Here is a 15600-nt window from a genome sequence, read left to right as displayed (position 1 = left end):
TTTTACTGTTATTACACTCAATTCTGCCAAGAATCACATTTTATAACTTTGAATTTTTTATTTTTATTACACTCACTTAATGCCCAATTACAATGTGGGATCAAAAAAGTTCAGAGAGGGACTGACTTTGTATCTTAAAATTGTGGCATCGTAGTGAGTTGCAACTTGTTTGGTGACTCATCTAGACATAGTAATACATGAATCACCCATTTATCTGCAGTCAGTTAGAATTGGTGCATATTGAATAGAAGTATTTTTATGTTTCGTCACATTTTAAAAAGAGTGATTTTACTGAGCAGCAAATTTGCATCAAATTTTGTTTCAAATTAGGGAAAAGTGGAACAGAAACCCACAAACAAAAGATGGCACATGTTGTTTGAAAACTTTTCAGTGGTTTACAAAGTTTAAAGAGGGCCGCTTGTTCACAAAAGATGATCCTTGCTCAACTTCAAAAACTAATTCAATTTCTTGTTTGTTTGTTTGGGGATTTATTAGGTGCATCGGCATCTGTGGCCATAGTGCACCAATTCAAATTTTTGTGTTAATGATCTGATCAGGGATGATCAAAACTTAACTAGCCATGAAGTTGTTAATAAAATAGGTATTTCTTATGGGACATGTCAATCAATTTTAACACAAATTTTGGGAATAAATTGCATTTCAGACAAATTTCTTTCTCACGTACAATCACAGAGAGCAGCAAGTTTTCATGTCAGGATCTTCTTCAATGTGCCGCTGCTGCTGACCCACACTTTACTCCTTCCATCATTACTGGTGATGAATTGTAGGTATATGGCTATAACCTAGAAGCAAAAGGTGAAGTCCTCTCAACCATGTCTTCTCAAAAGCCCAAAGAAACCAAAACAATCTCAATTAAATGTGAAGATCATGTTTATCATAATTTTTGACTCACAGGGGCTGTTCATTACAATCTGTTCCGCATGATCAAACAGTTCACGAGGAACACTACAAAACAGTTCTATGGCAATTGAAAAGTAAGCTTCAGTGAATTGGTGTTAGCATTATGACAGTGCCCCTGCACATTCAGCACTTTACATTCAAGAAATTCTTGTGAAGCATTCCACCTGCAATGTTCAGCAGATTTAGCTCCCTGTGATTTTTTTTCCCCTTGTGCTTAAAGCATCCTTCAGAGATCAGAGATTTGTATCAACTGAGAAAATTATTCAGAACACTATTAGCAACTGCCATAAAAGACTATCAGGAATGCTTCCAGAAGTTGCGGAAACACGGAAATCAGTTTTGGTATATGTCAAAGTGTATATGACAATCAGTGTATATATCAAAAGGGATCTGTCTGAATAGCTACTAAGCTTCATTTCCCAAATATTAGTTCAGTTCCTGCACCTTTTTATCACACCTTGTATTTTCATCATTAACATACTATATAGACTACTTATGAGCCACTGAACACTTTCATTTCAATAGAAAGAATGAAAGCTAATTTATATATCATTGATCCAACAACAAAAACAAGATCAAAATTGTAACCAAACAAATATTTCTAACCCTACAAAAAAAAAAAGTCTACAGGGATTAAAAACTGGGAGACCTTGGAAGCCATTCAATGGATATGTAGCAACCTACTGACTTGTGGAATTTTTCATTAAGAAATTCCCTTACAATGAAAGAATGTTGTGCTGGGTACCATTCTGCTTAAAATAGAAAGCATTTTCCTATAGTTTGGTGTGGGTATATAGACTGAAGTGCCCTTGTAAAAGAATGTCCTAAAAAGACGAGTGTTCCTGAACAGATTCCTATCCAAACAACTACTCTAGAAATAAATTATATACAGGAATACCTCGCATAGCGCGGGTTTCGCTATGGCACAGTTTACAAATTGAAAAAAAAATTAACTCCGTTACGTACCAATACATTTGATATCTTTGTATGTATTATAATGCCAGCACGTAGGCCAATGCGTTATGGATTCAAGGCCACGCTGACTGTTGTCACAACTCTCATTATATATGGACTCTGCTAGTTTTGATAGATTAGTAAACAGTCTAGATTCTGAGCAGTGAGGTCCCTGATTGTGCGTAAGCTGTACAAATATTTTTCGCTGTGTATTTTTTAAAAACATTACACCTTTATAAGCAAATACGAATGGAAAGAAGAAATGTAATGGCGCCGAGTGTTCTTCTAGATCCAAACATCGAACGAGGTATGAAAGTAAGGCAGGTGTTGCAAAATGATATTCGATGTTATAAAGAGATGTATGCAGATAAAATAAAGAAGAAAACTGTGCAAACTAAGCTGATCAGTTATTTTTCAAAATAAAAATACAGTACATACTTCACTTATATTCTTTTGGTATATACATACTGCAATAAAAATCATTTGTACTGTATTTACTAGTATTTTTCATTTTTATCATTTTAGTTTCTTTTATTGCAAGAACTTTGTGTGCATCAATTTACAGTAAACAAACACCTATATATTTTTGCAACTTGACCCACATAATCAAACTGTCGGAAAGCATTACATTAAAATACATACTAATAATACCTCGATCAGTGCGGTTTCACATAGCGCGGTATTTTTTTCGCACGAATTAACTGCGCTATGCAAGGTATTCCTGTACTATAAATAATAATAGATATATAATAATAAATGACACTATTGTGCCACCTGAAATTGTTAACAGAATAGGTTTTATTAAACTACTTATCTAGTGATTAATTGTCTACCAATTTATTTTACATAGTTCCTGAATGTTTTATTTCCCCCAATAGCATTCATGGTCGGATTCACTCATGGTAGGATTTTCAGTAAGAATACTGAAACATCACCTGCTAAAACAATTGAGAGTAGAAATTGAGCTTGTATTCTATATGAGTTTAATAAAGCCTATTTTGTTAATAATTTCATGTGGTATGATAATGACATTTATCATTATTATATATATTATAGATTGAGTAAGCAGAATGATAATCGCATTCTTCCACTTGCCAAGACTACACACATGAGGGGACATAAATTGAAGGTGAGGAACGATCTATCCTACATAGATGTGCAGAAGTTTGCCTTCAGTCAGTGGGTGGTTGAGTGTTGAACAGGCTTCCATCTGTTGTTGTGAAAACGGATGGGTTGAATAAATTCAAGAACTAGACAAATTCTTGGAGGGTATGGATGGATTAACTGTAAACTCTGTAGTTTTTTTTTTTGTTTTTTTTGGCTAATACTATGTAAGCTTGCTTTCTTGCATCATTTTCCATTACTACTACTATTATTAAATACAGTATATAACTAAAAGAAGAAATACTATTATTAAATACAGTATATAACTAAAAGAAGAAATACTATTATTAAATACAGTATATAACTAAAAGAAGAAATACTATTATTAAATACAGTATATAACTAAAAGGAGAAATACTATTATTAAATATAATATATAATTAAAAGGAGCAATACTATTATTACATACAGTATATAATTTACAATATGGATAGAAATCATGTAACATCCATTCCCAACTATATTACTCTATAAGCATTTAACTCAGTGGTTTTCAACCTTTTTTTAATAACAGCACCCCTAAGTAATTTATTTTAATTTGTGGCACCCCTACTCAATTTTCTGCCTGTTTGATCTGATTCTCTCTCTGTATATATCCGTATATATATATATATATATATATATATATGTTTATGATATTTATTACAATAATATAATTATAAAAATTACATTTCATAATACAAATTATATATATATTCAGTATATAATTTTATTCTTTATATAGAAGTACTAAGTAAATATCAATTATAGATCACCACAAAATTAAAAAGATACTGTACACCATTTTATAATGAAATAAACATATAAATTAAAAAATAATAACGAGTTTAAGTAACTTAAACCCAAATTACGTGGCACCCCTGGAATGTTGTTGCGACACTCTAAGGTGCCATGGCACCCCGGTTGAAAACCACTGATTTAACTGATTATCATGGGCCTGGTAAACACAGTTATGACAATGTAACAGACAACAATTAAACATAAATTAACAGAGAAAAGTTGCAATATACAGTGCAAAGCAATACTTAAAAATGTAAATAAACACACAATCAAAAAAAATTGGTTCTTCCCAAAACACAGGAGTTTTTTCCAAAAAAAAAAAACCAGGAATGTTTTGGAAAAAGGAGGTTTTTAAGTCCACACTACACTAGAAATTAAATTTCACTCAAAAAATACACATTTTATATTACAGCTAGGATTGTTTACCAGAACAGTTTGTTTTTAAAAATTAATCATAATCAATTGATGTCTTTTAGATATCAAATGATATGACGACTTCAAGAATTACACTTTGCACCCTGTCAAGAGCTTTTCAAACACTGTAACCAAAAAAAATCTAAATTCAGTTTTTTTTTTCTTAACCTGAATATTCTCTGACACAGCACTGCTATGAGATTTATTAAAATGACAAGAATGATGCAGTATTACTTGTTATATTTCATGCTTCCTTGTGCACTTGTCAGTCCCTAACCAGGGAACAATCCACATCAATTCTTTCTTTTTTCCGTAATAGTGCTTGGTAGGTTCTCACATTGAAATAACTGACAGAACTGCTCTGAAAAATATCCACAGTCGGACATCTATATAACGAAATCGGTCATTCCCTTGAAAAAATTCATTATACAGAAATTTCGTTATAAAGAAATATGACCTTTTCAACAATGAAATATACCGTAAATTCAGAAATACAGTAAACCCTTGATTTAACGGACTAATAAGGGAGAAGGGTTGTCCGTTAATGCCGAAAGTCCATTAAATTGAATGTAACCTGGGGAGGGGGAGAATTTCTTAATGTGAAAAAAAAAAGAAGCTTTGATACAATATACATCATCATCGTCAGCCATTTTCAATCCACTGAAAGATGAAGGCCTCTCCAGTCATGCTCCAAAACCTGACAAAAGGAAGATTGACCACCTTCATGGACCATGCCACTGACCCAGAAAACTCGAGACAACTCCAACCACTCCAGTTCCTTCTGTTTTGTGCAATGGCCATCCATTTACTACCCACAAACTCATGAATTTTATCTATCCATCTCTGCCATTGTCTTCCAGGTTTTCTTCTAGCTCCTCTTGGGTACCATTCTGTTATTTTCTTAGTCCATCTGTCATCATGTCTTTGAGCTATTTGTCCTGCCCAAGACCATTTTAGTTCTTTAGTTTTGATAAGAATGTCCTTTACTTGAGTCTTCTGCCTAATCCATGTGTTTCTCTTCTTATCTAACAGTCTTATTCCCAATATAATTCGTTCCATTCTTCACTGTGTAGTTCTCAGCTTCTCTTCCATTGTTTTGGTGAGTGCCCAAGTTTCACTTCCATAAGTCATGGTGGGTAGAAATGTAAAATAATGAACCATACATTGGTTCATTATTTTACATTTCAGACAAACTGGGATATTGCTCACCAGTATGTGACTATATTTCCTGAATGCTATCCATCCAAAATTTATTTTTCTCTTGACTTCCAGCCATTTATCATTATTACAGCCGATGACTTGTCCCAGATAAGAATATGACTCCACCTTTTCCAATTACTGCTACTTCAATCATTATATCCCTTTCTGTGGCATACGTGTTCATCATTACTTTTGTTTTAGCCATATTCATCTTTAGTCCAAAATCCTTACTAACTCTGCATAACTGATTAAGATTTTCCTGTAATTCTTTGGGATCATGGCTTATGACCACAATGTCATCTGCAAATTGAAAAAGGTTTAGGTACTCTCCACTCACATTGACTCCTTTCTGCGACCAGTCTAATCTTCTGAAAGCTTCCTCAAGGGCAGCAGTAAACAGCTTTGGAGATATTGTCTCCTTGTCGAACTCCTTTCTGAATTTTAAATTTGCTACTGTCTTTGTCTTGTCTAATAAAGGAGGTAGCGTTCTCATGTATTTTCTTAAAAATCATAATATATGGGGTATCTATGCCTTGTGTTTCCAGTGCCCGAAACATTGCCTTATGCTGTATGGAGTCAAATGCCTTTTCATAATCCACAAATAAATGCCAGGCATAATGGTGTTTTATATTCATTTGCTTTCTCCATTAGCTGTGATATTACGTGAAGGTGATCCATAGTTGAGAATCCTGTCCTAAAGCCAGCTTGCTCTTTTGGTTGATTCTGATCAAGTATTCTTTCTAATCTGTTAGTAATGACCCTTGTGAACAACTTGTAGATGTGGGATATCAAGCTAATTGGTCTATAATTTCCAATTTCTGATTTATCTCCTTTCTTATGCAACAAAACTATGATTGCATTATTCCACTGCTTAGGCATCACACCTTTTCTAAAGCACTTTATGAAGAGCCTTGCCAGTTTTTGTGTTATGTCTCTTCCTCCCAATTTTAACAACTCTACAGTAACTTCATCTTCCCCCAGGGCTTTCTGATCCTTCATTTTCTTCAATGCATGTTCTATCTCATCAGGAAGAATATCGGGTATGTCGTATGTGTTGCTAATTTGCGATCCATCTTCCCCCCTGCTGGCATCATTCCCTCGCTCCTTGTATAATTCTCTATAGTAGGCTTCTGCTATTTGAATTATGCCTTCTCTGCTGTTTATAAGTACACCATCGCTATTTTCCAGTTTCAGTATCATTTGTCTTTTTATATTAGTGCTCATGGCTGCTAATTTAAGTCCTTTGTTTTCCCTTAATGCTTGTTGTACTTTTCTTGCATTAGATCTTCTTATGTCCTCTCTGAGTCTCTTTCTAATGGCTTTGCATAACTCAGTATATTCAATTTTCTCCTTGTCAGTGTTTATCTGGCTCTTCATTTGTCGCCTTCTGTTCATCATAACAAGTGTTTCTTGACTAATTTTTTCTTCTTTGGATTTCTTTTCCCTATCTTGGGCTTTATCACTTTCAGAAAGTTGTAATTCCTCGTTGATATCTTGGTCCTGAGCAATCTGGAGAAGCTCAAACTTGTTCTTAAGTTCCAGTACATACTGTTTTTTCTTCTCTTCTGTTAACTCAAAGACCTTCATATTATTTACTCGAGTCAGTTTTTTCCTTTCCTACATCTATATCAAGTGTGCATCTTACCATTCTGTGATCACTTCTAACATTTACCTTATTCAGGATGGTAACATCATTCACGATATATCTTCTGTTAGTGAGGATGAAGTCGATTTCATTAGTTGTTAATCCATTTGGACTCTTCCATGTCCACTCTCTGTTCACCCTTTTCTTGAAAAAAGTGTTCATTACTGACAATCCTTGAGATTCTGCAAATTCCACAAGTCTTTCACCTCTTTCATTTCTTTCACAAATTCCAAAATTTCCTATAGTTCCCCTTTCTGCGCTGTTTTGTCTTTTTCCAACCTTAGCATTGAAGTCCCCCATAATAATAGTGTAGTGGGTTTTTCTGCTCATTTAGAAGACTCTCAATTTCAGTGTATATTTCTTCAACCTCTTCGTCATCATGGCTCGATGTTGGTGCATAAATCATTATAACCTTTAGCTTATACCTTTTAGAAATCTTGAGTATTAGTCTTGGTGATGTACTTTTGAATTCCAAAATGTTGTTTTTTATATCTTTACGGACCAGAAACCCAACTCCACCTTCGCTCCTTTCACTGTTTCCATTGGTGTACAGCAGATTTCCACTTGATAAACTTATAAGTGATTCATTTCTTCTTCTTTTTTCAGCCAAACCGATATTCCAATTCACATTTTCTAGTTCCTTTTCCAGCTCTAATGTCCTGTCTTCACCGATGAGTAATCTTATGTTGTAACAGGCCAAGTTCAGTTTCTGTGCAGGGCAGCCTGGTCGTATCCAGAGATTCTTCGCACCCTCTGCTTCCACTCTGATCCTCTCGCTGCCATAAGAGGGGAAGTGAAAGCCGCTGGGGACTGAGGGCTATTTGTTTCGTCGTGTTTGATCTGGAGGGTTTGATCTTTTCCTCTTCACGCTGACCAGGCATCTTGAAGAGAACCACTCTACACGTTCGTTGCCACCTAAGTGGCGTTACAGGGCTTACCATTGAGAAGGTGTGCATGAGTGGATTTTAGGGAGGCAGGCCAACCGGACTTCTCCTAAATCTTCTGTAATAGAAAGATATTGGATCCATCAGTGTTTTAGACTGAGTGTCTGTAAGACACAGAATACCTGTTCCCCTCTAAGCCCTTACAATATACAGTATTGTATGGCTATTTTTTATTATACAATATACAGTACTGTATAATATAAAATTATGTTGCAATTTGGCCTTTGATTTATGGATATCAAAAACAGTTTGTTTTTTACGCCATAAATTTCACAAACATGTGCTACCGAGACACCTTGTTCTAATTTTTCAATTAGCTCTAATTTCTGTGCCACATTTAATTTCACAAGGTTTCTTTTAACTCCTCTATCATTCGATCCCATTTTAAATTGTAAGGATTGCAAAATTATTTAATAAGTAAAGTCACAATTCAGAAATCACAGAAACACTCTGTATACAACCTGACCGCACGACAGGTTGAGGCAGACTGAGACCAAAACAAAACAAGTCAGTAGACCTGCAGTTTAGCATCCTGAGTCATGTTCAGCTCGCAAGTCACTGCCTGCTCATATGTGTTATCTGTAATCTGGGAAAACAGCTATTTGAACATGTTTTCAGAAACAATAAAAAACAATTTCCTGACTACACTTTTATTTTTAATAAAAATGCTGAAGTTTTGTATAATCTTAAAAAAAAAAATATGGTCAAGATTACATTACATACATTACTATATTATTATTTGTCCAGTCTGTTTAATCCGAAATCCGTTATATCAGGGTCCATTAAATCGAGGGTTTACTGTATAGTAAAAGATGGGAAAGAAGTGAGAATGAATAAATTTTCTAACATTTTAAAACAATTTATTAATACATACATATTAAGAAATGACTACTTACATGATGGCCAGAATTTATTAGTACACTTTTAAGAATTATGTTGTAAAATATTTGGTTATTTTTTGTTGTACACTGGATTCTACTGTACACCATTCCTAAAAAAATGTTTGCATTTGTTTAAACTTTAAACACTCAGATATATTTTCTATTACATTTTCTTCCCACCGAGGGCCTCAATGTAAAGTTTCAAATGCTGCCAACATTTGTTTGGAAGGTTTAATATTGTCCTCATTTTCATTCAACTCATCGTCGATATTGTCACTAGTTCTTTAAATATGCTCCAAAATGTTGGCGTTACTCGGATACTCAGTTACTATGACATCATTATCGACTCCTAAAAATTTGTCAAAAACAATGTCTGCACTGATCGAACCTCGCTTGGAACTCTTCCTAAGGTTGCTCAACGTCTTCTAGCAGTTCATCCCACTCATCTGTGTTAATCAGCATTTTAGCAAAACCTGCTTTTGCAAAACAATTCTTAATCGTTGTTTCCATCACATCTTGACTCCATACTTTTGCCAACTCTGATATGCACATCTGCAAATCTATAGGTTGGTTGGTTTCTATTCTCAGTATAATTTTTTTCAGTATGCACCTTCAGTAGTGCATTTTCAACTTCTTGATAATGCCTTAGTCCAATGGCTGCAGTTAAGACGAATTATTCAGAAGGAAGAAAACAAGCTTCACACTTGTAAGTTTCGAAATTACCGAGTGATGGGCAGGGCATTTGTCAACAATCAACACGATTTTCTGTTTTCTTTCGTCATCTTTCTATTGAAATTTAAAATCCACTGCTCAAATATTTCGCTTGTCATCCAAGGTTTTTTGTTTTAGTCCAACTCTAACGACTTTACTCCTTTGAAACATTGGGGTTATTTACTTTTGCCTATTACCAAAAGCTTCAGTTTTTCATTACCAGCCATATTTGCAACCAAGAGTGTAATTCTCTCCTTACTATTTTTACCACCTAAACATTTATCACCTTTAAATGCCAGTATCTTGTTCAGTAAACATTTAAAAAAATAGACATGTTTCATCAACGTTGAATATGTCTTTGGATTCATAGTCCTCCATAATTTCTTTCAAACTGTTTCTTTCCAATGGGTACAGCTTTCTTCGACTGCAACTCCACTTTCTTCAGAAATAACTTTTTCGAGTAAGCCATGATGCTCTTTAAATTTGTCCAGCCAACCAAGAACTGGCTTGAAATGTTTTGTGCCCCAGAAAAGATGCGTACTCCATAGCCTTTGTTTTATTAATAGCACTGATATCAACATGTTTTGGTCTCAAATCAACTTCATCCACTTATAAACTTCATCTACATCTTCCCAAAGGCATAATTTTTTCGCACGCTTCCGACTGGGTCCCGTTTTCTCAAACAATTTGAGAATCGAAACAGGGTTTTTCAGAATGGATGACACACTACTGGCAGGGACATCAAATTTTAAAGCGATTTCTTTTTTTAACGCACCGATCTAAATTATTAACCACTTCTACCTTTTCACACTACACGCAAGGATTTCCTCTTAGACACTGGAAGGTTACTTGCACAGCAGTTAAAACAAAGCTGAAATTAGGGACCACTTGTAGCTACCATGTAAACAGAGATAGATGAAATTTAGTGAAAGTGTGGATGACTCATTTCTTCGAAACAACAGATGAATTTCCAAGATAAAGGGAAAACACTCTCTCCTAATTCTCTAATAGAATGCTAAAGGTAGAAAATAGGTTGACCAGAGCCAATGCCAGTGTCGGGAATATGCCTCAATCTTTGCCAATGGCTGTGGACAGCTGACGAGCGGGACTTCTTGGCATAGTAGTGTATAAGTTTTATAGGTTTTACTTCTTTTTAGCCATTGCTGACCAACTGCTGGGCCTCTCCCAAACTTCCATCTTTTTCTATCTCATGCCATGGTTAGTAAGTTTCCTCCTGCAGGGTTTTACAGGCACCATTAAAAAATTGTAAAATGTTTTAGCTCTTAATTCGTGGAATTAAAGCCATCAGCTATTAAAAGCTAAAGGGATTAATGCTTAATCCTTTTAGCTCTTAATTCGTGCTTTCTACACCATCAGCTTTATTGCCTAAAGGCCAGAGGTGTGAAATGTGAACAATGTGTACCCAGGTTTTTTGAAACCAGTTGATTATATGGAAATATTCTTCGCTACACGGAAGCTATTTTCAATGTAATGACCTAGGGTAAATCAAAAAAGTTCGCTACATAGAAAAGTTCACTATATGGAATTTCATTAAAGAGAGGTCCAACTGTATTTCTTTATCTTCAATGATATTGAAAAGTACTGGAAACTGTGTGTGGTGTTTTTTTTTTTTTTTTTTTTTTGCTAAATTGATTTGTTTCAAATTTGGTTTAAAAAAACTTGTTCTTCAATTTGAAGGAACAATAACTGGAAGGAAGGGACTGTCACCCCTTTTTACAAATCAGCTAGATATAAGAATAAGATAAGAACTAGAGGATTTGTATTGGAAATAGTGGATTTACAAAAAAAAAGCGGCCATAAAGTTCGTAAAACTGTAGGAACAAGTAATGTTTCAGGTTAGATTCTAAAATGAAGATTTACATCAAAGCAAAACTTATCTGGCTGCTAATGGGTAATGTAGCATGGTAACAGAGCACTATTATTACTACCACTCTTAAGATTCAAATATTAGTTTCATTCTGTAATAATTTGTTCAGAATAGTTTAGAAAAAAAAATTAAAAATAATAATCTGGAAGAAAAAGGTAACTTACTTTGTAAGGTATATCAATTGCTTTAATAACTTTTGAGGTTTTGATATCAAATATACACAAAAGGCCATTGGCTCCATCTGTATCAAGTCCAACCAAAAGATAAGGTACAGAATGATCAGCAAAACAAAAATCCACAACTGATGTTATTGTCACAGTTGTATTTTTTACTGCAGCACCAAAACACCAAGAACTGCAGTGCTCCCCAGAGGTCGTTGAATAAACATCAAGGTTAGAACCATCAATAATCCATGACCAAGTTCCATCTAATCCGACATAAAAAAAATTATATATTAATAATATATATATATATATATTTTTTTTTTTATTAATTTATCTAAATGTATGTTGTTTCCATGTTATTTTCACAGTTGTATTTTTTACTGCAGCACCAAAACACCAAGAACTGCAGTGCTCCCCAGAGGTCATTAAATAAACATCAAGGTTAGAACCATCAATAATCCATGACCAAGTTCCAGAATTGCCCCCATACAGATTCCCACAATGTAACATACTTTTGGAAAATTTTACTGTGTGAATGTTTGTTCCTTACATATAAGCTTATTAATGAAGAGATTTTGCAATTTTCTTAAAGCTATTATAAACGGTTAATTATTCTACTAATGTTAAGTTCCTTGTTTTCAATAGTTTAAGGGTTTTTTTTTTTTTTTTGTTAGTTGTTGGTGCATTGGCTTCTGTGGCCATAATACACCTCCCAAGGTTTTTTGCATTTTTTTTCCTCTGATCCAAACCCAAGGCGGGATTCGAACCCGCAACCTTTGGGTTGCCAGGCAGGCACTTTACCCACCTGGCTAGCCTGGTCGGCGAGCTTAAGATTATAAACTAGTGAGTCAAAATTCATAAATTCTTTAAAAAATAAAATTTATAAAATTGAAGCAAAAACCAATTTAGCATAAGTGAAAATTAATATAATTATTATAACAAAATAAATTAAATAAATAATAAATTATAATAATGAATAAAAATCCAAATTAAGAAACTAACCATGACTGTATTGCCCATATTTGACAGGTAATGCATTAATTCCACTGTTATTTATAAGTGGTGCAGGTGTTGAGGTTGATGGTGGAAAAGCAGCTAGTTGTGAAACAGAATAAGGAGATATTTCTCTTCTCATGTTCACAAATTTCCTTACTGGCTTCTATAAAAAGAAAACAATAATTCATTAAGTTTGAAGAAAAATACTAAAATAAATACTATAAAATCAAGACCATAATGTTTCTTTAATTTTAATTTAAAGCTCTACTTCTAAAGTTTTAATTTAAAGTATATGTACAATATAGAAAAAAAGTTTCAGTTTCTACAATAAAATTTTTTTAAACTGAAAGATGGAAAAATGACGTAAATCAAGAAATCTCATGTCTTTTGTTGTTAGTTAGTTAGTTTCAAACCAACAGAAAAAAAGAATTCACTTCTGCCTTACAAATCCCTTAATAAAATTTTTTCAGTTTGTGCCAACTATTCTTACTAAATTTCATATGACGCCTCCATAGCCAGGTGGGCAGGAGCAGCAGTGCGTAGCACATGCTTCTTGATTAGACCGGGGTTCGAGCCCGTAATCCACCAAATACGAAGGATGCGGAAAGGTCAGGAATGACCACCGCATATCCCCGGAGCAATATGGCCTTAGTTGCTAATGCTCCTAAAAACCCAACAACTAAATTTCATAATTTGCACTGGATTACCATTGGGCTTTCTGTACAAAATTTTGATCATTATTGTCTCTAATAGCAAATGAGTAGTTAATGATTGTTGTTACTGGCTCTCGGTGATTAGAGCTCAAAAACAGTGTTACTAATTGCCAAACTGCTTGAAATATTCAATATTTTGATTGTTGTTATTGATTATTATTGGTAAAGGAAACCTTCTGTGACAGAACATTTTAATAAACTCTTGTGGCTCCATACACAGATTAATGGATTCTGATTGCGGTACCACTATATCAATAAACCAAACAGATGATATAGCCAATCTTATTAAATTTGGATTTATGTAGGGAGATGTCCAGAATGATGTGCAGTGAACAAAGAATAATAGAAAAAATACATCAAAACATGATGCACTATGGAAATACTAAACAGGCATTTCCTATAATATTCATAATCAATATATTACTTATAATACACTAAAAAAGAAATAAAAACGATAATCTGTTTCATCCATATTCCTGATAAGCTATCTTATACACAGTTTTAAAAATAATACACAAAAGTTTGAAAAAAATAAATATTGAATCTGCCACTGATCTAAAAATAAATACTGAACCTGCCACTGAAATAAAACTTTAATGAACAGCAGCCGCCACTCTTTAAAGTACAGGCTGAATAATAATAATACAAACGTTCCCACTTCCTACAATATGTTACCTGCATGTAGAAGATTGCCCTTCAACTTCTGTATTATGTTAGAACAGGCTAAATTGTCCTTAAAGAACATGTATTGCAAATGCATCTTTTGTACAGGTGGTCAAAAAAGTAATTTTAATGATGCAGGATTTCACGAAATACTCCAATGCAAAAAACAATATTTGGCAATTTTTAGGTGTATTATTGCGTTAGGCACATGTTCACGAGGGGGTCTTCTCCCTCATAAGATCAATACTAAGAACTAGGCGATAAAGCTTCATTTTATATCCAACTTAAAGACAAGCACCGTCATCCATAGTTCCACCTAAGTTGTTAATAACTTTTTAAAATGTATAGCATCACATCACTAGGCAACGTACACTGCCTCTGTTCATTAAGACAAAATACATTATTCACTCAGTTCAGCAGAGAGCCTTCAATAATTCAGAGGCCACCTGCCAGCTGATAAGAAGCCAATAAGCTTTGAAACTCCTGTCACTCTTTCAGATATTTAAATACATAGCAGATTCGCTTGTTTAGGTGATACTATAACATTTTAAAAGATAGTGTATTAACAAATAAATTGGCCGGAACTGTGGATAACGGTATTTGCCTTTAAGCTGAATATAAGACCCAAGCTTTGGTGCTCTTGGCATCGAATTTTGAGGAAGCAGAAAATCCCCGGGGTTCGTATACCTAAAGCAGTTAGGCGGCTGAAATCTGTTACACTAATTTTTTCTACAAGTGCATCAAATATCTCATAACGAGAAGCAAATCACAACTTCACTGCGTCTCGTACTGCAAAACTACAAATAAAAGGTACTTCTCCATAAGAACTTTATATATTTAAATTTGTTTAAAATGAGTTTCATGAATGTATTAGTAATAGTTTGTAATGAAAGAAAACTTAAAATTATCAAAAAATTTTTTTTTTTACTTTTCCTAAAAAACACAAATTTGCAATCACAAGTAAAATTAGTATCACTTAAATAAAAAATCTTTTTTTTTTTCGTCCTATTACTTTTTATTGAAATTTACCTGAAAATGGTAGCCCACAGATACTACTGTTTTTATATACGAGGATCCACTTTTACATCAGCCTTAAATTCTGGCATGATACTATTTTGGGGAATTTTCCACATGGTAAGCATTTTCAAATTTTTACAACTTCCTACATACTAGTACTAAACGGTTTCACTTCTTTTCAAAACACAACTATATCCTATAAAATTCTAACAGAAATTAGTTTTACTTTTTCACAGTATAAAAAAAATACCTTAATTCTGCTTTTGATTTCTTATAAATGCTTTCTTAAATAATATATGTGGCTTTTCAAGTTAAACCATGAATGGAAAGCACACACATGTACCGCCATTACACAATATAGCACGCCTCCCATACTTTCTCAAATATTTACAGAAGTAATAGGAGGCAAAATAAATATGTCTACCAACAAAGAATTAGCCAAAAATAATACGTGTGTGGTGGGCAGATGACGGATTCTTAATTAATAAGATTGTTTTGTGGGATAAGTACTAAGAAAAAAAGTGAGTTTAAATTATTCAAACTTC

General features: G+C 33.8%; 1 protein-coding gene across 3 annotated transcripts in view; it reads right to left on the bottom strand.

Annotated features, from left to right (window-relative positions):
* The window catches only part of Elys (AT hook containing transcription factor 1 homolog), a 315674-nt gene extending 300453 nt beyond the window's left edge, over positions 1–15221 (bottom strand). For all 3 annotated transcript variants that reach the window (XM_090371873.1, XM_090371882.1, XM_090371891.1), the window contains exons 1-3: positions 15068–15221; positions 12669–12825; positions 11667–11929 (exon numbers count right to left, since the gene is read on the bottom strand). In XM_090371873.1, coding sequence (XP_090227999.1) covers positions 11667–11929; positions 12669–12801 — 396 coding nt within the window. In that variant the 5' untranslated portion in view covers positions 12802–12825; positions 15068–15221. The remainder of the gene's footprint in view (positions 1–11666; positions 11930–12668; positions 12826–15067) is intronic.
* Between the last annotated feature and the right edge of the window lie 379 nt (positions 15222–15600).

This window comes from Mastigoproctus giganteus, chromosome 1 (assembly GCF_048544385.1).
Source record: "Mastigoproctus giganteus isolate SK-2022 chromosome 1, ASM4854438v1, whole genome shotgun sequence".
Lineage (NCBI taxonomy): Eukaryota > Metazoa > Arthropoda > Arachnida > Uropygi > Thelyphonidae > Mastigoproctus > Mastigoproctus giganteus.
The sequence above is the reverse complement of the archived record's forward strand: the minus strand, read 5'-3'. Positions and strand labels throughout refer to the sequence as shown.